Source organism: Rhizopus microsporus (assembly GCF_002708625.1).
Source record: "Rhizopus microsporus ATCC 52813 unplaced genomic scaffold scaffold_1, whole genome shotgun sequence".
Classification (NCBI taxonomy): domain Eukaryota; kingdom Fungi; phylum Mucoromycota; class Mucoromycetes; order Mucorales; family Rhizopodaceae; genus Rhizopus; species Rhizopus microsporus.
Genome location: NW_019671916.1, coordinates 2,218,745 through 2,242,689, shown reverse-complemented (window position 1 = coordinate 2,242,689; position 23,945 = coordinate 2,218,745). Strand labels below are relative to the sequence as shown.

At 38.2% G+C, this 23,945-nt stretch overlaps 9 protein-coding genes across 9 annotated transcripts; 6 read left to right on the top strand and 3 right to left on the bottom strand.

The window, feature by feature from the left end:
- Positions 1 to 960: 960 nt before the first annotated feature.
- RHIMIDRAFT_297093 (uncharacterized protein) lies at positions 961 to 1,344 on the top strand (the record flags this gene model as incomplete). The annotated part of the gene is made up of 1 exon (XM_023614269.1): positions 961 to 1,344. The coding sequence occupies one exon, from the start codon at positions 961 to 963 to the stop codon at positions 1,342 to 1,344; it is 384 nt and encodes a 127-aa protein (XP_023471517.1).
- Positions 1,345 to 2,957: 1,613 nt separating this feature from the next.
- On the top strand, positions 2,958 to 3,365 carry RHIMIDRAFT_288617 (uncharacterized protein; the record flags this gene model as incomplete). The annotated part of the gene is made up of 1 exon (XM_023613582.1): positions 2,958 to 3,365. One exon carries the CDS (start codon positions 2,958 to 2,960, stop codon positions 3,321 to 3,323), a length of 366 nt encoding a protein of 121 aa, XP_023471516.1. The 3' UTR covers positions 3,324 to 3,365.
- Positions 3,366 to 4,332: 967 nt separating this feature from the next.
- Positions 4,333 to 6,705, top strand: RHIMIDRAFT_233230 (uncharacterized protein; the record flags this gene model as incomplete). Its single annotated transcript, XM_023607914.1, has 2 exons — positions 4,333 to 4,579; positions 4,637 to 6,705. 2 exons carry the CDS (start codon positions 4,333 to 4,335, stop codon positions 6,703 to 6,705), a joined length of 2,316 nt encoding a protein of 771 aa, XP_023471515.1.
- A 1,357-nt stretch (positions 6,706 to 8,062) lies between these two features.
- On the bottom strand, positions 8,063 to 8,239 carry RHIMIDRAFT_192861 (uncharacterized protein; the record flags this gene model as incomplete). Its single annotated transcript, XM_023605981.1, has 1 exon — positions 8,063 to 8,239. A coding segment is annotated over one exon (177 nt), but the record flags the coding sequence as incomplete, so codon positions are not given.
- A 2,463-nt stretch (positions 8,240 to 10,702) lies between these two features.
- On the bottom strand, positions 10,703 to 13,014 carry RHIMIDRAFT_254840 (acetyl-CoA synthetase-like protein). The gene is made up of 10 exons (XM_023611121.1): positions 12,759 to 13,014; positions 12,660 to 12,699; positions 12,304 to 12,603; positions 12,207 to 12,231; positions 11,706 to 12,154; positions 11,594 to 11,653; positions 11,475 to 11,530; positions 11,271 to 11,417; positions 11,184 to 11,213; positions 10,703 to 11,121 (listed from the first exon to the last, which is right to left on the bottom strand). Exons 1-10 carry the CDS (start codon positions 12,993 to 12,995, stop codon positions 10,837 to 10,839), a joined length of 1,629 nt encoding a protein of 542 aa, XP_023471513.1. The 5' UTR covers positions 12,996 to 13,014; the 3' UTR covers positions 10,703 to 10,836.
- A 1,415-nt stretch (positions 13,015 to 14,429) lies between these two features.
- On the top strand, positions 14,430 to 16,116 carry RHIMIDRAFT_12370 (uncharacterized protein). The gene is made up of 3 exons (XM_023605443.1): positions 14,430 to 14,913; positions 14,968 to 15,114; positions 15,169 to 16,116. The coding sequence occupies exons 1-3, from the start codon at positions 14,826 to 14,828 to the stop codon at positions 16,071 to 16,073; spliced, it is 1,140 nt and encodes a 379-aa protein (XP_023471511.1). The 5' UTR covers positions 14,430 to 14,825; the 3' UTR covers positions 16,074 to 16,116.
- Positions 14,523 to 14,786, top strand: RHIMIDRAFT_190552 (uncharacterized protein; the record flags this gene model as incomplete). The annotated part of the gene is made up of 2 exons (XM_023605934.1): positions 14,523 to 14,681; positions 14,730 to 14,786. Coding segments are annotated over 2 exons (216 nt in total), but the record flags the coding sequence as incomplete, so codon positions are not given.
- A 623-nt stretch (positions 16,117 to 16,739) lies between the features above and the next one.
- RHIMIDRAFT_243818 (uncharacterized protein) lies at positions 16,740 to 17,817 on the bottom strand (the record flags this gene model as incomplete). Its single annotated transcript, XM_023609985.1, has 4 exons — positions 16,740 to 16,940; positions 16,993 to 17,111; positions 17,207 to 17,298; positions 17,354 to 17,817. The coding sequence occupies 4 exons, from the start codon at positions 17,815 to 17,817 to the stop codon at positions 16,740 to 16,742; spliced, it is 876 nt and encodes a 291-aa protein (XP_023471510.1).
- A 1,349-nt stretch (positions 17,818 to 19,166) lies between these two features.
- RHIMIDRAFT_233225 (uncharacterized protein) lies at positions 19,167 to 19,672 on the top strand (the record flags this gene model as incomplete). Its single annotated transcript, XM_023607913.1, has 3 exons — positions 19,167 to 19,444; positions 19,497 to 19,604; positions 19,657 to 19,672. The coding sequence occupies 3 exons, from the start codon at positions 19,167 to 19,169 to the stop codon at positions 19,670 to 19,672; spliced, it is 402 nt and encodes a 133-aa protein (XP_023471509.1).
- Between the last annotated feature and the right edge of the window lie 4,273 nt (positions 19,673 to 23,945).

Genomic DNA, 23,945 nt, shown 5'->3' with positions numbered 1-23,945 from the left:
AAAAAAAATTGTGCATTCAACAATTATGTCGATTGATCCAAAAATAAGGGCGACTTTTTATCTAAGTTGGAAAGTGTATCCATACTATACCAACGTTGAAGCAACTACAAGCAGGACTTTCTGCTGCCAAGGCAGAAATAGCCCAACTCCAGCAACAAATGCCTCTCTTAGTGAGCGTCTAGCTTAGGTTTCCCATGCCACTGACCTACCCACTGCCATCCGTCATCAACCCTCCCAAAAAAAAGCTTCCACTCCAGCTCCCCAGCTCCCTTCACCAACCAAGACCCCAAGGCCGAATACCATGAAATCCCTTCCAAGCCAAGCCAAGCTGCTGCTGCTCATACATTCAGCCCTCCTTCTTCAAACCAAGGTTTTAAATACCTTTATGTTCCTGTCCAGCGCCGTATCCCTATTAGCCAACTACGTAGCCGACTACGACGTCTGCATATCAATAACAGCCGTGTTCTCGATATACACTTTCCCGACCGTCACCTTGTTGCTCTACTTATCCATAATGACTATGAGTCTAAGCTCTTCTCACAGCTAAATAGGTTTATAATCACCGTTCGCAATGAGTATGATCCCCTTGATCCCGCAAATTTGCGTGATCCAGCGTGCTCAAAGTGGAGTCACCAAGGCAAGGTCAACTATGCCTTTGGTACTTTTGCAGATCGTCTAATTCGTGCTATTCGACGTATTAGGGCTCCTGCTCAACGTGCCGTTGCACGTTTCTTTATTGAGAAAGGCTTTTTTTTTTTTTTTGGCACCGAAGCATTTCCTGAAATTTTCGATTGCAATTGATTGTGTCCTCATCTTTTCGCCAGTACGTTTTTTACCCTTGATATAACAAACGTGAACAGTGACAACAAAAATAACCACAGTAGCAAAGGCCGTGCTGGAGAAAAACGGAAATTAGGCGGAAATATTGTGCCATTTTGCAAGGGTATATTACTACACATAATGAAGTTGATAGCAACTAGTGATAATCCATCCAATGCTAAATGCTACAATTATGAATTCATCACAGCCGAAGCCCAATGCGAACTGATGGAAGAATTCTTCCCGAATCTTCAGCAATACTGTACGATAGACCGATTACAATACTGGGTTGGTCAATCAAATATCTGGGGACCACGCAAAAGAAAGACAACGAATGGCCAAACGAAATACGGTCGACATTTGTGGATTGTGTGCAAGGAGATGAAGGAACTCTTGGTTGAATCGACAGATTCAATTTCAGCGTATTGGGACCATCTCAAGAACGAGGTTAGTTTTATCACTATTGGTTATGCTAGAAAATCTCTAACCAAAGAAAATGTTGCATCGGGAACGCGACATCTGTAACTCATGGTTGACAAGCAGTATTTTCGAATGAAGTGTGAGGAATTGTGCTGCTTTGCCAATGAATCGGTTATGGAACGTGATTCCCCTGCATCAGATCAGTTGTTTTCAGTCATCAAAGGTTGCAATGGTGGCATTACAGATTTGACGAAGTGCATCTATTACGTTCAAAAACATAAATGTCTGATTATATGAAGCCAAAGTCCTGAGTTCGAATCTCACGGAACCACTCTCAGTAACTTGCTCTTAAAGGTGAAATCTATGGAATATAATGCGACTTTATGATACAGTTACATTCTATTACTTATTTACTCATGTATGTTTATTTCTCTTTTCTTTTCCTTGGTTAATTTTTAACTTCTAAAGAGATACCTAAGGACTAGAAAAAGTAATGTTTCTTATTATAAATATCAATACATTTTATTAACCATATATCATAAATAAAGCTGTCGACCCTCAACGTAATTAACCCAAATTTCGAATATTATTAGTCACATTATATCAAGGATTTTGATGCCGCTTTCTATGGTCCTCAGTTGCTGGTCGTTGAAATAAACAAATTATGAATAATTGCGATACCCGCCCAGGTTGAAATAAGCATGAACCCTAACACCACCAAGTCATAGCCTACTAATTATAATGATTAGTTTATCTCCCTCTACTCACCCTCCATTAGATTGTATGCTTTCCCCCTCCACCACCAGTATCTTCTCATCCCTACCACATTATACATTCCACTTTGCTGAACTTGCCCGGACAATTTCAGTATAAAAATACTACGTGCCCACTTGGGTTTAATAAAAGATTGTTTAACCATACCAGAAATAATATTGGACCAAAAGCTCATTTTCAAAAAATCTATTGCTTTTTACCGGTGATAATTTACCATAAATGGAAATCATGTAGGTGATGTTTAATGGCTCTCTTTTTCAATCAAAAAGCTGAATACAACAGTAGGCTTTATGGGCCTCGTAAAAGGGTATGATGCTTTATTGAATATAAACAAAATTTATGAAGTACAGAATGAGTATAGTAGCTAAAGGCCCTTTGGATCCACATCACAATATCTTGAACTGCAGTTACTATGGAACATCATGATCAGGGCAGACAGCACAACTTCTTTATCGTACGTCAACAAGCAAGAAGGAACGTGGCCGTACAGCATAATGATATTAGCAACGTAAATTTGGAGAGAATGTCTACATCAAAAGCTTATGATTCAAGAACAACATAGTCCTGGCATAGAAAATATAATAACAGATTACGAGTCACGTCAACCCGGCAATAAGTACCAGTGGTAGATACATCAGCAACTGTTTATACAGTCGATCGAGAAACCGTGCGGGCCGTACAATGCAACTCCTGTCAATGTACGTGTCTTGCTGAGCAAACTCGGATCGACAGTGATAGATGTTCTGTCGATTCCACGGACGACGTTTCAGAATCCGTTATGAACCCTTCGTAGAATTTACTCCTGCGTTGTCTAGCCGTGGCCCTTTAAAGATGCCTACCAGTAGCAACCATTGTAGGTTCTTAATGGTCCAGTGCTCTCTAGTGACCTCCTTCTCTGTTCAATAACAACTGCGTCACCTCTAAGGGATCACCAGCCTTTCCATATGCCCATCGTACTTCTCTCTTTGTTCACTCTTTACGACTTGATGAACCTTTGGCAACTTCAACGATCTCCATCAGGCCCCGTTCATTGCTCCGCCTGTCCACTGACGAACGAAACATTAGTGTTCGCTTTATCGCTTCATTATTGGCTCTCTGCAATGTCGTCCCCCAAAAGAAGATATAGTTACCCCTCAGTAATTGGACAAACTCTTCAACCTTTGGAAATCGTTACCGACGAGAGCATTTCTCTGTTCAACTTTACCAACGTCCTCCTTTCCGCCTTCGGTCCTGCAGAGCTAGGGTCCTCGAGTGATATCATGGACACTGACACAGAACAAGATCAGTTCTTTGATGCTTTGGAATCTTAATCTCAATGCTCACTCTGAGCAAGCATATATCTTTCCTTGTTAGCCTCTGTCTGATGGCCTCATACAATTCTACCGAGAATCGGTCAATAGATCAGAGGATAAGCCAATAAAGAAGGATATCACCCACTCACTCCCAAAAATGACCTCGCAGCAAGATCAGCATTAAATATTTTAGCTTGTAAATTTTATTGCTTTTCGCTGGTTAAAAAAAAAAAGGAGATCCCTTCCTTGTTGGCTTGTTCTCTGGTCTATTGACCAAAAACGTGACACTTTAATTTTTTTTCTTGCAACATCATTTTGGCAAAAGGTGTATAATCACGAGCAAAGCTTGACTTATATGAGCTATGGTGTCACAAAGATGGCATCCTGTCTTTTGTTGATAAATTACTATTACAAGTAAAATTTGCTACAAGTAATATTAATTGTAGCTCACGCTGTATCTGCCATTCAAAAGCAAAATCATAGCAAAATCAGCACTATTACTACTATTATTACGCACGCATAAATATATACTGATATATATATATATATGAATATATTTTGCCCCTGTTAACCACCCTTGCATTGCCATCTAGTCCTGGAAGTAAGAGCTTTCAGCAATCTGTTAAACCACCGACTATAATATTACCTCCGCACAGACTTATTTTTGTGTAACAAACATCATTCCTGTAACCAAGAATCAGCAAAAAAGAAACAGTAACTGGCATTATCGTTACTATGGATACAGCATTGTTTATAAAGTTAAAACAGTTAGAATTTAAAGATAGTTGGTTATTAAAAAACTCGACGCCTCCGATAATGCCAAGCAGTTTAGTACTTAATTGAATTTGAGTAACACAACAACTTAATTATTTTGAACGCAGAGAGAGCGAAAGAGTGGGATAGATAAAAGATGTGGATCGAGGCGCAATACACAAAATATAGAGTTGACCTATAACTGATTTCAACACATTTCTTTTCTGCTTTCTTACTTTTTTTTTTTTACTTACTCCTTTCCTTTATCCTTTACATGACCTCTCAAGTCATATCTGTCACTGCCAATCCTTCTCCACTCACTAAGACGACCTCCTTCATTACCTCCCTCATCTCACCAAACACTCAAAAAAATCAACCACTTTCATTGAAACAAAACGACAGGAAATGGCGCTGGTGGAATATATTGAGTGTGATCATCCTACTGCTTGTATTATTCGAGATCATTATACTCTGTACAAGTTATTCTATACTGAGTTCTGAAAAGCCATTGGTCACAATTGGTAAACAATAGCGTCATTATTTCCTCAACTTGACATAGACTTATTGTCTTTGATTAGTAAAAAGACAATACCCTACCATGAAATACACCCACCTTGACACCGACATACAAAGCAAGATCGAAAAGGATACTCGTGTATATCACGTGACTAAAGAGTTTGGACCAGCTGCGATATCAGACCTAGGTCGATACGTGACAGGACTCGCTACCGCTCAACAAGCGTCCGAATTGACAGACGTCGCGATCGTCATGCCACTGTATCCGTTCATGCGAAGATTAGCGCCTACGCTAGAGATTGAAATGATGATCGAAATGCGAGGCAAACACCCCGGAGAGAAAGCCGCCTTGGAATTTCGCGTTTACAAGGCAATGTATGCCTTTAATCCTCCTGTACAAGCGCCAGCCAAGCGTGTGTGGCAGATGATCAACAATGTCAACACCTCCATCAATCTGACACCACAACGAGAACCTGCCAAGAGGGATGCTATACCTGTGTATATGATCAGTCAAGCAAACAAATTTCCGTTCAACAAGGCATTCAAACACCGCACGCCTGATGAAATAAATGATGAGCATCCTGATTTGCCCAACGACTGGCGAGATCAATATTTTGCAAAAGCTGCCACTGCCTTTCTAGCGTACAAGGCAAATGCCGCAGATGAAGAATCAATTTTCGCCCCTATTCGAGTCGTACCTCGTGTTGATATCGTTCATATTCATGGTGCGTCCAACGCCTATGTGGCTAAATTCTTACAAGACAAAAAGGAAGCAGATGATCTCGGTCCCCGTCCGCCCGCGATTGTGTATACGGTACATGATCATCAAGCCGAGATGAAATATTGTAACTCTTTCCGCAGTGTTCGTAAATTTCTAGACCACTCTGGTGACCGAGAGAAGCTACACAAGTACGTATACGGAGGCCGCATGTTTATGTCCAAGGTTGCTATTGATCATGCCGAGGCAGTGACATTTGTAGATCATGCCCTAGCTGCTGACGTTCTCGAAGGTCGACGTGATTTTCATCTCAAAGAGCTCGTAATGGACAGTCTGCTGCGAAAAGCGCAAGGTTCACGGTTCTTTGGTATTAATCAAGCCATTGATTATCACAGCACAGATCACCCCTTTATTACCGACAAACTCGCCAACAAGTCGATGGTATATCCCAAATATGCACTCGACATGATTCATGATCAGCCTTCGCTTCAATCGGTCGATCCATCCCAGCCCTTGACGTTGGTCGTGCCTGAGACCCCTACCTACTGGACACTCCCTGAGCTCTCCAAGGATTTTGTGTCTGTGTACAAGGATCGGGCCAGACGATACTTAATTCGACGCAGCTTTTTGAAAGAAGCAGACATGAGACGACCCGTCGTTCTGTTTCGAGGTGCCCTTTCATACAATGCGGGTGCCGAGAGCCTCGCATATGCCGCTCAACTATTTGCCGAACATAATATGAAGCTTATCATCATGGGATCCCGTGCAGACTACCCATTTGAAGAAATAAAAGCTATTGAAGCGCGGTACCCAGAACATGTCAAGGTTGTCTCAGATGTCAAGGATGTGCGTCGATATGACACCTTGTGTAGAGCTGCTGCTGATTTTGTCTTTGTGCCTACGGCCCGCGAAGACGATCTGGCGCTACAGACAGTCGGTGGCCTTGTCTATGGATCAGCCGTTATCTCTACTGGTACAGGTCGATTACATGCTGCCTTCATTGATAGAGGAGATGTCAGAGGAAATGTTCATGTTGGTTATCCAGATTCTACCAAGACAGAAAACGGTGCCACTGTGACAAGTTACGAATATTATAATGCCTATCTTTACAATTACACCTCCAAGGACTCTCTTAAGCAAGCCATATCAGATGCTGCGTCTGATTATAACCAGCTCATCCGTAACAACAAGGTGCTTCGTGAAGAGTTTATCTTGAGAATGATTCGTAGTGCGATCAGTCTAGCTTGGGATAAAGGTCATTTCCAGGGCCCTATGCACGAGTATAATCAAGTCTATCAGTTAGTTTTGCAGGACAGACTTATTCCTCGTATGCGAATGCACGAAGTAGAACAGGAGAATGAACTTGTTTCCAGACTTCGAGATAACGCAGATGATCCCTTCAAGTGGAATTAAACACATATACATATATCCAGGGTGCTTCTTCATATAATGTATTAAATACAGCAACATCATACTGTTATATATATAGAGAGTAATGTCGTTTATTATACACGCCACTTATATTGTATCATATATAAATAAAATGAAAAAGTATATACACACATATACGCGCAAAAGATATCGTTCTTTAGAACGGTCCATGATGCATGTCTGCTGCTGAGGTTGACAGCATGAGATCTATAGATTGAGATTGTGAGATTGATATGCAAGTATATAAAAATAGACTTACTATAGTCATCCCAAATAGCGGAAGGAGCAGAATTCACCGACTCATTCATTGATATTCCCATCATGCTAAGTCCTTCAGCAAGCTCCATCGTCGCCATCTCAGGTGGTTCATGGAATGTTGTTGTCTGTGGCTGTAGTTGTGGCTGTGGCTGTGGCTGTGAGAGCGATTGCTGTGGTGGTGATAGACTGCGCAGATCAATAGGAGCCGGTGGTTGAATCTCTTCCAATCCTTGTTTCTTTCTCCACTCGTTTGTGTACCGCCTCAGATTATAATCGATCGTCAAGAACCAGTACTTTTCAAAAAACTCTGCTGGTAATTGCCAGTTGCCAGAAACAGCTGGATCTCCACCGTGAAAGACAGAGCCGCTGAGAAGACAGCGGAAACAGTCGTCAAGATCAAACAGGTCGCGGAAAAGAATCATTCGGTCTCGCATATGTGGGGTAGGAATGAGATCGATGCGTGGGTCATGAGGAATAGTCAACTACAAAAAAAAAAAAAGATAAGCAGCCTAATTAGAAAAAGATGGCCGGAACAAAAATATACCTGTAAAAGAGTAGGCTGGATCGCAGCAGGAATGGATGGTATCATAGCAGTAGCCGCTTGTAGACGCAGTCGAAGACGTAATGCCTGGATGGCTGCCAAATTAGATTGAATCGGTTCGTTCGGTACAGGTCGTGGAATCTCGTCTACGTTATTTGGTGTTTCGGATGCTGTCATGGGCGATAAAGGAGGCAAGTTGGCAAAGCAGCTTGGGTCAGATGATGACACCTTTGAATTTCCTTGATTATTGTACATGTTCCATTGATCTACATTTTGCTGAGGAGAGTTGCTATATACAGATTGTTTCTGGGTATGCACAGTATTAGGGTTCTGTGATGGATGATGTTGGTCACGAGTACGCTGAAACAATCGTGATGAGAGCTGTAGTTTATTTTTTGCGTTCACATTCAAATAAGAAGCTATACTCTGTGGCATTGATTGAGCAATAACATTGAGCGTATCTTCGTTTATATGTGGACAGTGTTGCGGGATAACAAGGTTTCGTTGCAAGCAAACAAGCTGTAATGAGAGAACGATGCCTTTCAAGTACCAACTTTCAGCTTTAAGTGTCTCATTCTCAACAGACAGTTTTTCGTTCTCTTTCAGTAGTTTTTCTCTATCTTGTTTTAAAATAGCAATGTCAGCCTCCAATTCCTTCATGTATCTTTCTTTTCGTTCTCTAAATGCCCTTTGAGCAGCGCGATTCTGAGCTTTACGAAGTGCAGGTGAGGCAGGATTAGGTTTTCTTCCTGGCTTTTTTCGAATCTTTATAGGTTGATCTGTCACAGACTGCTGTTGTTGGTTATTAGAATCAGTCATAGTATTTGCTGATTGATGCGATTGGTGTGAGGATTCTTTTATGAAATCAAACTCTTCCAAGTCTGAAAGATTCATTGCTTCTTCATAAGAAGAAGTGTTAATAATAACATCCGACATTAGGTGCTAATATTCAAAACAAAAGAGTCTTTTTAACCATTGCCGTTTTCGTCCATCAGTTTCCGCTCCGACGCCATTTAATTTTTCAATCCCCACAAGTTGGCGTAGATCCTGCAACCATTTCCTGCTCAGTTCTAAACATTAAGATCACTTTTTATCTGTGCAAGAATTTATAAATAGAGGAAAGGCTATATGTATATGTATGATGGTTTTAGGTAAGAGGGAACTATTGTGTATATAAGCATAGACTATTGAATTATATTCCTTCATCTTCATAAGGATTTACAAATAAAGGCAGTGGTAATTTTAATTCACTCTAGTTTATATTTCTCTTTAAGTTTTTATTACCGAATCATCTCGAAACAAGTAAACATTTACATGTGCTTGTGTACTCAAAGTAGGTATAGAATATATCAAGCCGTGATTAATCTAATCATTATCAAGGACAGATAATAGCAACTATCTGAATTCAAATAGTCATGTACAGAGGGAGAAAATAAACGGCAGTAACATCTTGAATAAGGCAAAAGCACGCTTCATTTCCCTTTATGGAGATGCACTGTGCAATTTAAAATTGATAATAGCAACAATAAGCATCATATGAAGCTTATATAAAGTAAGCCGATAGTATAGAAATGTAGCCATTACTATGCTCCACCCTCAACTTACCGGATGTTTGAAAACACCACCCACTTTTTTGACACTTGTATGTGGCCAAAATTTCCAGAAAAGTGAGAGTAATTTGGCCAAATATTTGAAACTAGTTTGCTCAGCATTTCGAGGATAAATTGCCCACTTTTAAGAGCAAATATCGAAGCGATCACAAATATTCTTTATTCAAGCATTTGGAGGATACATCGATCAAATGCTGGATGAAATCTTGTATATATTCAACAGAAACAACCCCGCTGCCTTCAGTTACTCTTGAAGAGAGTATTTCTGCATTTGCCAATTTACTTCTTCTGGCTAGATCCTTCCTTTAGAATACATCACTCTCGTTTTGTAGTGGATACTATAAACATGGATACAAACATTTGTTTATGCCACCTTAATCTCCTTTTTTAAACCCTATCAAAGAGTGCTGAAAAATACTCAGAGAACTCTGTTGAAAAAAGAAAGCAAACTCACACCTCACATTGCTGAAGACTGTAAAACGGTGACTATAAAAACCTGCTAAGGCTGATTAAAACATGCTGAGACTTAATGGGATACGTGTTCTGATAGAAAGATCGGTTTGGAGTAGCCTAAATTTTTACTTCTCAATTAATGTTTTGGATTAAGCTTGTTAAAGGTGTTTTTAAGACTTTGAGGATTTAAATATGTTCTCAGATAACCAGCATTACGTCCCCCGTCAAAACAAATATCCCAATTCACTCTCTTTTTTGTAGTCCTGTATTCTTTAACAAATTCTTTTACCCATTCCATATCTGTCTTTTTTGGATTTGGATCAATGATTCCCAGTAGACTTTTATGAGTGAATTTGCTACTACTGCTTGCCTGAACTGTTGGTGATAGCGCTAAAGACTCTGACATAGATGAATTGGAAAGCTGCTTAGTGTATTTTTGTATACATGTTTCATTGTAGATCAAGCCATCATTTGCGTATATTCATGCCCGTTTTGGATCATTTTCATCCTCTTCAATTGCCATTATTATTCTTTTATATTGATCTCAGTTGTTTTCACAGACGTTCAGCGGTCCTTTCTTCATCTCGTATTTCATGTTCAAGTGCTACTCTGGAGATGTCATACAACATCTGCACTGTTGGATCATCTTTGTACTCCAAACTAAGCAGTGAGGCTTCTTGTTTTGTTAATACATATCCGAGTGCAGCCATTTCTGATAGCGGCGTGTTTAAGGAGTCCGAGATTGTTTCTTTACTCATAAAAAAAAATGCTCTTGAGCCCAACAGTTGGATGGTAATTCTTTGAATAACGTACTTTAGGTGTTTCAAGAAGAAGATTTGTTGTATTTAGCTTTGTATTGAAAAAAAGCAATAAGTCGACGACTTGCGAATTAGATTTTATAAAAAGAGCTGAGTATTGTTAAATTAGGTTTGTGTGAGAGTTTCATAGGGAATATTCATGTTGTCAGTATGATAAATGTGGTCAATGTAATTATTTATCAATGCTATGTTAGTAGCTATCAATGTTGTCAGCACTCTTATTTATTCTCAGTAGATGTGATAGAAGAATGTAGAGTAGAATGTATGCTCTACTGTAAGATTATATTCGAGTTATTATAATGATTATCTCATCAAACACGTCAGTTTTCTTTTTTTTTTTTGGGCTAAAGATGTGAGTCATATGCGAAGCCATTAAACTTGTCCATATCACGTAAAGTGGTTATTCTATACTATAATTTTGTTTTTCTCTTTATTAAAGCTTTGCCTTTGATTTGGCTTCTGTAGCCGCGGCATCACGCAAGATACGACGAAGAATTTTTCCGCTAGGGTTTTTAGGAATCTCATCTACAAAGACAATACTGTGCAGTTGCTTATAATAGGCGACCATACCAGCAATATACTTTTTGATCTCATTAGCTGTTTGTTCAGTAGCAGGAACACCAGGTTTCAATACAACATAACCTCGAGGCACTTCAGTAGCAAGCTCATCATTATAAACGCCAACGACACCGCAATCAGCTACAATAGGTGATTTAAGCTATTTCTAGAGTGAGTACAAGTCTTCAAAGAAAAAAACGAGAAAATACGATAAACACTTACCAGTAGGGCTTCTAATTCAGCTGGTGGAACCTAGTGAAGATTTGTCAACTTCTGTTTGCATTGAGTATTCTTCCATTTTTTTTATACCTGGAATCCCTTAAACTTGATCAATTCTTTAATACGATCAACGATATAGAAATGACCGTTCTTGTCTTGAACTGCGATATCGCCTGTATGGAAATAGCCTTCAGAATCAATACATTCTGCAGTCGCTTGAGGGTTGTTGATATAACCCTTTACAGTAAAAAAAGGTCAACATGCTATACTGACTGACTTCATCTCTTGTATTACCTTCATCACATTTGGGCCCTTTAACCATAATTCTCCACGCTCACCCAGAGGAACATCTGTAGAGGGAAGATATATCAGTATATGTTTGTGCAAAGTAAAGATATGGGATTGTCCCTTACCTTTGCCATTATCATCCACAATTCTAGCTGTCATATTAGACACAAGAACACCGACAGAGCCTAACAGAAGATAAATATTTTACCGTCATTATTAAGTTGAAATACAAATTACCGTCAATGATTCGGTCTGTTGGCTCAATAATTGCACATGGAGAAGTTTCGGTAAGACCATATCCTTGCTTGATCTTTAATTTAGGTAAGCGCTGTCTGACCTGTTTAGAAAGATCTCCACTAAGAGGAGCTGCACCACAGATGACAAGACGGAGAGAAGATAGGTCATAGTTATCGATGACAGGGTTCTTTGCCAAAAGGACAACGATGGGTGGAGCAATGATAGTGAAGGTGATCTTTTCTCTCTGAATCGTTTCACAAAACTGGGATAAGTCAAACTTGGACATGATATGCACAGGAATTCCCAAATAGAGTGCGACATGAAGCATGAGTGATAGGCCCATAATGTGGTAAAATGGAATTGTAGCCAACATGCGATCATGGTTGCCACTGACAAATTTTTCTTCGAGCATACAGTACTGCAAGACATTGGCAGCCATATTGGCATGACTAATTATAAAGCTAAGTCAAGAGGACAATAAGAAGAGTTGCAGTTACTTACGTTGTCATGACACCCTTGCTCTTGCCTGAAAGTGTATTGATGATTATTGATGTTAAATATTTAGTATTCCCTTCATTTAAAATTCAGAAGATATTACCTGTAGTACCGGATGAGAAGCAAAGACAAGCAACGGCATCCTTTGTCTCTTCTGGCGTAAGATCTTGGAGGACAGCATGCCTGTTACCGAGCAAAACTTGTTTATAGGTAAGCACACCATCAATGGCTTTATCACCAAACAAAAGGATGTTTGATTTAGGTAAGCCAACTTGTTGAGCAGCTTCTAATGCGATATTAAGGTTGCTCTCATGAGTGAGAAGTATTTTAGCTTTAATAGTTTCCATTTGATAGACAAGTTCTCGCGCTGTATAGCTTGGATTTGCAGGACTAGCAGCGCCGCCTTGATGTACATAACAAAGAGTGAGCTAAATGTAGACAAATAATACAAATACATACCTGCTGCAATAATACCGAAAAAAGGTACTGAATAATCATACTATGTTTATAAACATGATGCATAAATAAATATTCTTTCAACGAACGAGCGTAGATTACCTGGTTTGGAGAATAAATGGCTACTGTATCACCCTTTTTGAAATTATACTTGTCCTGAAGACCAGCAGCAAAGCGTAGTACGGCGTCCTTTAACTCTCTTAAAGTTAAACTTTTACCAGTAGACGCATCAATGAGCATCTTTCGATCTTCAGGTGTATTGTTTGTATTAGCAAATAAGAATTGAATGAGACCCACTTGAGGCTCCTTGATAGGTGGAAGAGGAGATTGAATAACCATAGTAAAGTTGTGAAGAAGAAGAAAAAAAAAAAAAAAAAGAAGCAAAAAGAAAAAGAAAAAAAAGAAGGTTAAGGGTTCACTTTGTTACATAGTAAAGTCAATTTCAAATGTCGTTCCTAGTCCAACCTTGTTTATCTCTCAGATGTCGTACAGCTGTTAGGCTGGATCTGAATTACCATTAATCAAGAAGAGCTTTTTTGTGAAATTTATGTTTTCAATACTCCGTGATGCTGGGATGTAAAACCGTATTCGATAAGAAGAGCTATTTATTATTATTATTATTATTCTTAAAAAGCTACGGTAAGAAAGGTATTGATGAAGGCTTATCAGATCGAATACAAACATATTACTGCCATAATAGGAAGACTATTTGTGCATAATGTATGTTCTATATGGCATCCAATGGGCACTGTAGTCAAAATCCCAAGGAGCATTAACCTGTCAGTATCTAAAATTAGGTGCATGAGAAAGTTCTTTCGGGAAATTTAAAATTGCTACTTTTGATCTCATAAACAAAAGTAGACTTTTGCAAAGGAAAAAGAGAGTAAAAAGAATATCAAATGCTTACAAACATTGCGAAGCAATACCTGATGGTATTATATTTAAGGAATAAAAGCTCTGGTTTCTATGCACCATGGACATTCTTGAAATACATTCAAAGCACGATGAACTCGAGCTGTATATCCTTTAGATATAATAAACCAATCAAGTATTTTACGAATAACATACAGTTTGATAATCCTACAGATCAAAAAGGTTGAATTGGCTATTAGTCAAAAATAGTGTCAGATAACAAAGCGTGGATTCGTAATTTTTCATCGTGTTTTTCTATACATTAAAGTTAATTAATAAAAGACTGTCAGAAACTAATGATATATGAAGACTAGCTCTTGGTTAAGTTGGCTTTTCTGTCAGCTAAAAAGTGGTTTGTCGGGAAAAAAGAGTTATGTCTATTGTTTGACTTGTTTGGTAAATTAGACTACACCAAAAAGCGCTGACAATAATAATACAAGAATGTCAAAATAGAAAAGTAGTAAATACATATAGTTCTATATGTGCTTATGCTTAGGCTGTTTGGACCAAATGTGCTTGGTAAGCTGAATGTTGGATGAGCAACACGATTATGAGTGCATCTGAAATAGCCAGAGATCAATGTTTGAACATGAGCTGCAAAGCCCATTATCCAAATAATTGATACTTACTCAATCGTTAATTATTCGTATGTGTTCAGAACCGTCCATGTCACCAAGTCATCTTTCACTTCAGTAGCAGTCAAACGTTTCTATAAAAAACAAAGTGCATCTATAGGCACGTGATCAAAAAACCAAAGTGAAAATCATCACTTGTGATGTGCAACCCTATCTCATTTCATTTACCGCACTTCTTATTTTTCTGCCAAGAGACTTTTTTTTGCTAGGCATTAAGGCTTTTTCTTTCTTTCTTTTTTTTTTGTTAAATTATAAATACATTATGCAACATTGTTGTCGTTGGAAAGGCTGTACAAAACTATTTGGTGACCCTGAACAGCTCTATAGTCACTTGACAAATGACCACGTTGGTAGAAAATCAACTGGTAACTTATGCTTAACTTGTCATTGGGAAGATTGTGATGTGTCTGTTATCAAAAGAGACCATATCACCAGTCACCTTAGAGTCCATGTTCCTTCAAAGCCTCACCATTGCGCTGTAAGTGAATATTGATCATATTATAATTCTTTTATTCATTGTGTGCAGTATTGCGATAAATCGTTTAAACGTCCTCAAGACTTGAAGAAGCATGAAAAGATTCATGATGAAAATAACGACACATTAAAGCCTCAAACAGGTGGAATGAACCCATCCTTATCACCTCAATCCTCTTCCATGTCTCATGCTAGATTACCTATTTCCCCTCCTCATAGTACAACTTATTCCGATGGTACGTATCGGATGATGGGTTTTAGTTTTGTATATTGACCTCTTGTCTATATAGACTCTTGGATGCAGCCCGTAATATCACCACGATCAGACTTATATGATATGAAGCAAGAACCATGTACACCACCTCAATATAACTCAAATGAATTCATTCAACAGCTGATGTTTAACGAAGGAGAACTAAAAACTGACTATGACACAGGTAATTGTGTGTGTGCGTGTGTTTCCATAAATAGGTTTTAATGCCTTATAATAGAAATGATGAATAATCTAGATATGCTTCAAGCATTAGTTGATAATGGTTCAATATGTCCAAGCTCACTTAATATCAACAGTCAGGAACAATTGAATAACTTCAATCTTTGGTTATCTCAATTAACAGAACAAATTCAAAGCCCTTACTCTGAACAACAAAAACAGCAGCAAGAGCAACTACAACAACAACAGAATCAATATGCTGACGTACTATTACAATTTAATGAACCCCAAGATGTTATATATCCAGAACAGGACTTGTACGTTCGTTCTTATCCAAGTATGCAATCTGCTGACATGGCAACTCAACAAGTATTTAATCAACAAGAGCAATTGCAATATGACAGCCAATTATATAATGATTATCCTGTCATGGACAATAACTATAGCCAATACAGCTACACTCCTGACCTGAAGATGAACGGACAAAGACATCACTACACAGCCGTACCTGGTATGGCCTCTAACCTATTTACTCCTGATATCCGTACAACATACAATTTGAGAAGTACAAAAGAAGACGTCAAATATAAAACGCCAACCACTCATGCCAAGGAAGAAAAGGTCGCCGAGGCATTTAAACCTACAATTGTGACACATGAAACTAAAAAGAATGTTACGACAATGATGAATGTATTTTCAAGTACGTTGTCTGTAAATGACAAGAAAGTGATGCAAACCAAAGAAGAAACTGCCGAGCCATCTGCCAAGAAAACGTCATCTGTTAGTAAAGATGTCTTGGATCTTTTGGTGAGCGATATGTCCGATTTATCGATTGAGAAAAAGAAGGAATCGTCGATACTTTACCCATCATTGGATAAGATTGAAAAGCATCAAAAGTTACTAAGACAGTTGAGTGAATGGGCAAACACAGGTTTCAAACAAAAAGATCAACTCCGTGTTTAAACTATAAATAAACAATAAAAGCCTCGTTTTTGATCAAGAAAAATTATGCTCAGCAGTAATATTATTTCCGCCTCCCTTTTTTCTTATCAGGACAAAAAGAGAAAAATATTCTTGTCTATACTGTTTGACTCACAAACATTCCCCTTCCTAATACAATGAACAACTCGGTCAAAAGTATATGCTGACTAACAATTGTTTAATTGAACCTACAACGGTTCATCATAAATTGCAGTGATGTGCTAATCAAAGGTGCTGTCAAGTTCACCCAGTTGACAACAAAAGACCACACATTGTTCATACCCGTGGCTTTTGATACTTGTCAATCCTGTTCATTATCCAATCATTCCTTTGGAAAACTATAAGAGGGATCTCTCTCATTCCATTTCTTTTATGTTTGCTCTTTATTTTTTTCGGAAAGAGTTCGGCTTACCTCCTTACAGGAAAAGCCATTTTAGGAGGGACCTTCCATAAACCATCTGAGTTCGCTTCGTATTAAAGTAGAGCTTTTTAGTCAAAGGAAAAGCCTGTTGGAAGTATGAAATAAAAAAAGTACAATTTATTGCCTCTACAAGTGATACAAGGCTCAACATGGCAGTTTTCTTTTACAAATTCAACATTTTTCTTTAAAAGAGTATATGATTATATATGGATGTATATGTATAGATATTAGTTTGGAACCAATAATTGTAAACGTTCAGCAACAGCGAGTTGTGTACGTGTCATATTGGCAAGATAAACTACCATCAAGAGGTCTTGCAAGTGAGAGTTGAACATTTTTTCGAATGATGTGCTGTCAATCTTGGGCACAACGGAAACGGTATCCATGATGTATCTGCCAATGGCGTTATTAGGTTGCACTTCACCGCTCTATACAAATAGTCAATCACTCTGCTTTGAGTCAACCTGTCAAATCACTTACGACAACACCATCAACATATTTACTGATTCTTTCAAGCATTTCCTGAAGCTTAGTGACAGCAATTTCAAGATGATCCATATCTGAGATTAATGAGGCAGTACGGTTATCGTTTGATTTGGCTGAGGCAAGCATATCCACTTTTTTTTTAAAAAAAAAAAAAAAAAAACATGTCAGTAAACAAAAAAAAAGGAACGATTGAAAATATTATAGTTACATCCACTTCTTTCAGCATCAAGGTATTTCACTTCACATGGGACAGACAAGAATAAGCAGTCTCCTGGCTTGCTAGAAAATCCAACAGGAGCACTACACAAAAAATAGAGTTAGATAAAGATGACAATGTTCTCTAGTTGTATGTTACCAAGCATAGGCAGAAAGACCCATATCAGAGCTCTTGAAGAGAGCATCAATATCAACAGTAATATGAATAGGTTGGAAGGGAGACGTATCTTCAGTAAAGAAAGATTGTACGGGAGTGCAAGAAGGAGTCAAGTCTTTTCCAGCAGTATACCAACCAAGAATAATCTCTTCTGGATTAACTCTTTGATGTAATTCGTACATGGCACGATAATGTTCTCTGTCAAGGCTAATTTCATTTTCTTCGGTAGTGTAAATCAAAGCAAAAGCGTTTCGGATCTCTACTTCAGTACCATCGGTGCTTCGAGCACCTAGAATGGCACCAACAACTTTAGTTTCGGGTTCATTGCGGCGCAAGTAGTGATCCAGGATATTAAACAAGACAACAGGGCTAGTAGATGCAGTAAAAGCACGCTGGTAGGGTGCACTGGAGAAGTTTACTGTCAAAGTGTCCAACTTGGTAGTCATGGTGTATAATAAAGGGAAAAAAAAAATTTGAGAAGATTTCAAAACTGAAATTTCAAGTGACGTGACTCTCTTGCTAGGCATACCCTTATTTTGTACCCATTTCTGAATTTAAATTCTTGTAGTGACCATTTATTCTTTGATATTGTGGCCATTAATTCTCTTTAATTCTTTAGCTTTTTCGTCCACTTATTTCCCTTTTATTAAAGAATAGTAATCATGTCTGAGAGCTTATTTTTAGAGCAATACACACCATTAACTAGAGAAATTATCGTTGATATCGACTTTTGAAAGAATATCATTGAAAATTTCCCTGCCCATCATGCAGTATGTTGAATTTATAAGGATAAGATGAATAATGATATGTACGTTAAACGAAGAAGGTCAACCTATGCCAAAGCGCGTAAAAAGGAGAAGCATCATTTGAAAAATTAAATACACATGTTATAGAGCTGGGATCTATAAGGATTGTGCTGGTATACAGGCAGAAGATGAATCGTCTAACAGCCGGCCAATTCAGAAACCAAGCAAGAAGATCGATTGCAGATGCTATGTTGCTGTCACTTGCTATTTCGTAACACCTAACCATGTCACCATTAAGCTTCATAATGAGCATAATCATCATATTGAAGCTTTGATGATATCTCTTTTTTGCCTTTATCGGATAATACGAAGAAAGCTATATTGCAAAAGTTACGTGAAGGTTATGGTAGAAGAGACATAAGAGATGCGATTCAACACCATTTTAATGAAAGACAAGAGACCTTTTTCCCGAAGCTACCAGTTCGTCATCCTCCTCAGTATATACTGTACACCGTGATCAGTTCGTCCACTCCGAAGATGTGTACAATATATACAGTCTTTTCAGAAAGTAAAATCGTATTTTTGTAGTTTTTATAATACAGTTTATACAAAAAAGCGACAAGTCAGAGTGACATCTCTTTCTGGAAATAGTGTATAAAAAAGTTAGACTATCGTACAAAAACCACATTGAACAGAAAGAATCGATCAAGCTTTGGTTGAAAGATCTGCAGCAACAACGAGGTTACTTTACCTAAATTGCCTAAGATTTTGAACAGAGCTATACATTCGACTTTGTTTCTCCATGGCAAAGACAACAACTAGTTCGAGCTGAATCATTTTGCCTTGATGCTACACATTGTGTGTCTAACATAGCCAATGTTATATTATATAGCATTGTCGTTAGACATTCCATTACAGGAAGTGGTTGCCCAGTCGCATTTTTCTTTACTAATGATCATTAAATGATCCTAATCGCACGCTTTTTAAGATTTATCAAGAATCTCGGGCCTGATCAATAACTTCCTTGCTTAAAGAAAATAACAATCGACATGTCCGCCGCTGAGCACGCAACCATCACAGGAGTCTTTGGTTCTGCCATCAGTATACAATGGTGTATTTTCCATGTCAGCAAAGCCTGGATAGATCAAATTCGCAAGAAAGTCAAGTTAAGAAGCGCTTCTGACAACAATGTTGTCCATAGAAACGCTATAGCAGTCCTTAAGAGTTTGATGTGGGAAAGTTCAACCCAAATGCTCACCCAGGAGCTGCTACACTTCCAACAGGAGTTTTCAATGCACACGGATTTCATGGCTCACTTTACCCAAAAGTAGAACTTGTATTCCACAAGGTACATGTTTGATATGCGTTATCTCTAAAAGATCTTTTCTCTCCTGTGGTGGAGGTGTGATCATTTCTAAAGGTCTGAACATTCTTGTCGTAGAACAATGTCTGCTTATGACTGGCACTGAGATAAACGACTGTAATCAGTATGAATAAAGTGAATTCATACATTATAAGATTACTTATACACACTTTTAGTGATAAGTCAAATTAAATAGAATCCCTCCTTTGAATATAAATCACTAATTCTTTATATAAAAGGATGCATTTCTTTAAAAGATAATCCTCCTTATGGTAAAGTCAGTATCATAACCCAGATCATAAGATGAAAGTTTTCGTTATGAACTCAGGAACCGTTAGTCAATCACGTCCTCAGTAATTATAATCCACGTTTAGAATAATGGCTTACCAGGCATTTGATAGCAACTATAAATAGTAGACTCTTAATTTATTTGTATGTTCCTTCTGTCTTTATCTCAGAATAAAGATTAGTCTCAAAGGGTACTTCTCTTGTTTTTTATGTTGTGTTTCTAAACCATTACATAAATCTTTGTGTTTTTAGTTAAATCTCCATCCAATAGAGGCTGGTTTGCTTTACAGACAACACTTGCAGATACTTTAGTTACTAGGGATCTTTCTCTTACATTGCGACACATTTGGTTCAGTAAATAAATATGCGTCTCATCTTCTTCATCGCCGATAGATTTCCTAACGTATCCTTGGATTGTATAATTATTTTCTTTTAAATTCGAGGTAAAAGTTCTACGATGTCTCTTATGACATGATCTAAATAACAAATTAATTATTAAAGCCGTAGTAGTTTATGTATATTATATCTTACGAATGTATTGATCTTTCAAAACATAGAGATTACGAGTCGAATACTTATGACCTGAGTCACCTTGTTTTCTTTTGATGGGGACTTTCGTTAATTCCAGCTTTCTGGTACTCACCATTTGCTAAAGCTATGTGCAGTTTTGTTGTTTAGAATATCTGTGTATTTCCAAACTACACTAAGTATATCGTTCGTTGTTAAACTTTTGGAAATAAATATTTCTTCGTTGTAAGGATTCATTGGCAAAAAGATGGCATTCAAGAAATCAATGAGTTGCACAACAGTGGCTAAAAAAAAAGGCGTACACTACGCGCACGAGGAAATCCACGAGAAGGCTAATGATACAAGCATTACCTGTGGTGTCAACAAACCTTTTCAACGTGTAGCGTCACGTTAAGCTTGTTCAGAAACAAACATCTTTTCATGTTTCTTGATGTAGGATAAGAATTTATCTTTTAAGAAGAAAGAGACAAAGTGTGGTTACTGCTATATTTTAATTTTATGTTGTCAGTTTAATCAACAAAGAATCAAGATCAAACACGCACAATTATGGTATATACGTATTTTATATCAAAGGGTATCCCACAGGACAGGTTTAGGTTAGGTAGACATTTTGGTGATGTGAATTTGTACAGTGACGCCATATGTATAGGAGAATAGGTGTCCGTAGCATTAACCTTCTCATGGATTTCCTCGTGCGCGTAGTGTTCACAAGAAAATCGTAAAAATGATACTGACAAAATAAAAAGTGTAACAACCAACCAATCTCTTTTTTTGCAAATTTCGTCTTGAATCATGTCTGTTTTCTCAATTTTATAGAGATATGTATGATTATTTATGGAATCCATATATATGCTTTCTTATATAGTAAGAATGGCTTTGTAGGATCGTCTTTGTAGCAAATCTCAGTTTGCATATTCTCAATGGTTTTGAGTAAATCGTTGGCTTTTTTCTTGGCGTATGGCTGATGATAAAACATGCAAATGACTTGTTCGCCGATGATATGTACCATAACTGTTGTGACAGATAAACAAGGCGATTGGGTTGGGTCAGGGTGTAAGCAAAATAAGGCAAGACAGTAAAAGAGAGAGCGAAAGAGAGAGCGAAAGAGAGAGTGGAAAAAATAGGGGAAAAGATGGATTGAATTTGAAAAAGCTGTGGACAACATAATGGACAAGATACAGCCAGGCTAGTAAATATTGACAAATTTGCGAATTCTGAAGTTAATGTAGAGGAGACTAAGGATGTGGTAATAGGCTTTCTAAGCCATGCTTTATTTTCTGTTATATAACAATAAAAATTTCAAACTCTATATCCTTATCCCTTTCTATACCATGGGCAGGACCTTGCCACGCCCTTAGTTTCCTCTACGTCAACTTTAGAATTGAGAAGCATACTTATCTCAATCATAATTGACTCCAATTCGACTTCGGATGTGGTACTCTTTTTCGTAAGGACTAATAGTGTGGCTTGTTGGAATATCGCTTTGGCGATTCTAGTACATTGATCGGATCGTCTTTTTCTGTTTTACTCCAAAACTCGTGTGTGTTTACGAGCTTGGAGCTTATGCCCCAACCTGAGTCGGGACGCATCGACGTAAACAGTATATCTTGGGTTGTTTACGTCTTGGCCTTGATCTGAACTTCCTCTATGAATTGATAACTCGTTGTATACTTCCTTTAATTCCATCCACCAAGATAGTTCCTGCATTGCATCGTTCGTAATTTGACAAGTTGATTCCCAATTCTGATTGCTCAACCTCAAACTCCTTGCCAAATCCCTCTGCAGATAACGTACATGCAGTAAGGCATTCCCTACTGCTGGAATCATCGAGGTAATTTTCCCAATAAGGCTTGCAATCCACCTGCAGGATCTTTTCTTTCCTGTGACGATCAGCTGCTTGACACGGCTCTGCAACCTGCCTATTTTTGTTTTTGGGACTGATATCATCATTCTCGTCGTATTGAACTGAAAATCTAGAGCTTCTTGAATTTTCTTCGGCTTCAATTTGCTCTTGTTCTTGTTGATGATAAACCCAAGCTTCTGAAGATGATTTCGTATATGTCGTACGTTCTTCTTCATTTCTTCCACAGCCTTGGCTAATATGCATATATCGTCCAAATAACAGACCGTTCTGACCCCCTATTTCCGTAAAGGCTCTATGACGAATTGCATCAACTTCGAGAAAATTCTCGGCACCACGCTCAGCCCGAAAGGTAGGGACTTGTACTGATAGACAGTACCCCTGTGAAGGAAAGATAAGTACGGATGGGAATCCCTGTGAATAGGGACAACCGTGTACGCGTCCTTCAGATCTAATTTACAAATCCAGTCGTTCGGCTCTATCAATTCTTGGAGAGCCGGAATTCCTTCCAGCTTGGAGTGCTGACATTGTATAAACTGGTTTATTTTCTGACAGTCCAAAATCGGGCGAACCTTGTCCTTTTCTCTTACTACAAACATCTGCGATAAAAATTGATGAGACTGAGAAGGTGACTTTTCTATAATGTTCGCTTCTAAAAACTGCCTTACAGCTACATCCACTTCTAACTGATCCGCTTTCGATAAACACAGTTCTCGTGTCCTCCAAAGCCATGGCATGTGTGTCCACTGAATTTGATACCCCTGATTGATAACCTGCAACGGCCATCGATGGTTTGTCATCTTCGTCCATTGCTGATAAAATCTTTGTAGACGGCCCCAGGGGCTATACCATCTGTGTGGATAGTATAATGAGACAAACGTGTTGCCTCCTTCTGACCGTCTATCTGCGGTGGGCGTTTTACTGGAGGCAGAGCTGGGGCTCGGAGGCGTTCCTTTTGGCTTCTGCTGAAGGCTGCTTTTTGGTTTCCCAAAAAAAAAAAAAGATTGTTGGGTTCTTGTTACTTCGATAATTCTGGGATTTATTTCGTTCGTAACCTCATCCTCGTTGTTGACTTCTTGGTGTTATTGCTCTTCGAAGAATCACTTCTTCATACCTAGCTTGCTGAACTCTTTCGACAGTTTCGATGTCGAAAGTCATGTCCTTGTCTTCGTCATCTTCATCCTCCAAGCATCTGACACCTGTGGGAAGGCATAATGCTTGTGTGGATATATCCCGGGCTTCTTCGTCCATTTTCTTCTCACTGACATAGCTGTACAAGATATTGCCCACGATTTAATCCTTATTAGAAAAAAAATGATTAGACAGAATACAGTGAAAAATCATGTTAAACAGTGTGTAAATCATGACAATAGCATTATTGATTGATCCAGTTCCTGTCTCGATAAAACGCAAATAGGTATATCTGCCAAACTTTGAACGCTTAAAGTTTATGTTCTAACCTAATCATTTACAAAATAGACTATGTGCCCATTGTATACCCGTTGAAGCTTTGCAAACAATGCTCAGCTGATAATGCTTATGGTGGAAACTTAGTAAATTACTTTTGCTTAGTTACAACTTGTTAGGTACTGATTATTCTATTTTAATACTGTCAACTCCATCCAATGATAGGTCTGGAACGGAGACGTCAACGCAGCATTGAACATTCGATCGATTCTTGCAGATTATGTTAATAGTAACTGTAATATTAGATTAAGGAATGCTGCATTTAATAGAGTGCTTTAACCAACACTGTTAAATAGCTAGCTGCATTGGCCATTCACACTT

Excerpts from the sequence above, each read along its gene's own strand:
- RHIMIDRAFT_12370 (XM_023605443.1), top strand. The coding sequence starts at position 14,826 with ATGAACCCATCCTTATCACCTCAATCCTCTTCCATGTCTCATGCTAGA. Across the intron at positions 14,914-14,967 it reads TAGTACAACTTATTCCGATG|ACTCTTGGATGCAGCCCGTA; the intron begins GTACGTATCGGA and ends TTGTCTATATAG. Across the intron at positions 15,115-15,168 it reads AAAAACTGACTATGACACAG|AAATGATGAATAATCTAGAT; the intron begins GTAATTGTGTGT and ends GCCTTATAATAG.
- RHIMIDRAFT_254840 (XM_023611121.1), bottom strand. The coding sequence starts at position 12,995 with ATGGTTATTCAATCTCCTCTTCCACCTATCAAGGAGCCTCAAGTGGGT. Across the intron at positions 12,604-12,659 it reads TTTCGGTATTATTGCAGCAG|GCGGCGCTGCTAGTCCTGCA; the intron begins GTATGTATTTGT and ends ATGTACATCAAG. Across the intron at positions 11,122-11,183 it reads CTGAATTAGAAGCCCTACTG|CTTAAATCACCTATTGTAGC; the intron begins GTAAGTGTTTAT and ends CTCTAGAAATAG.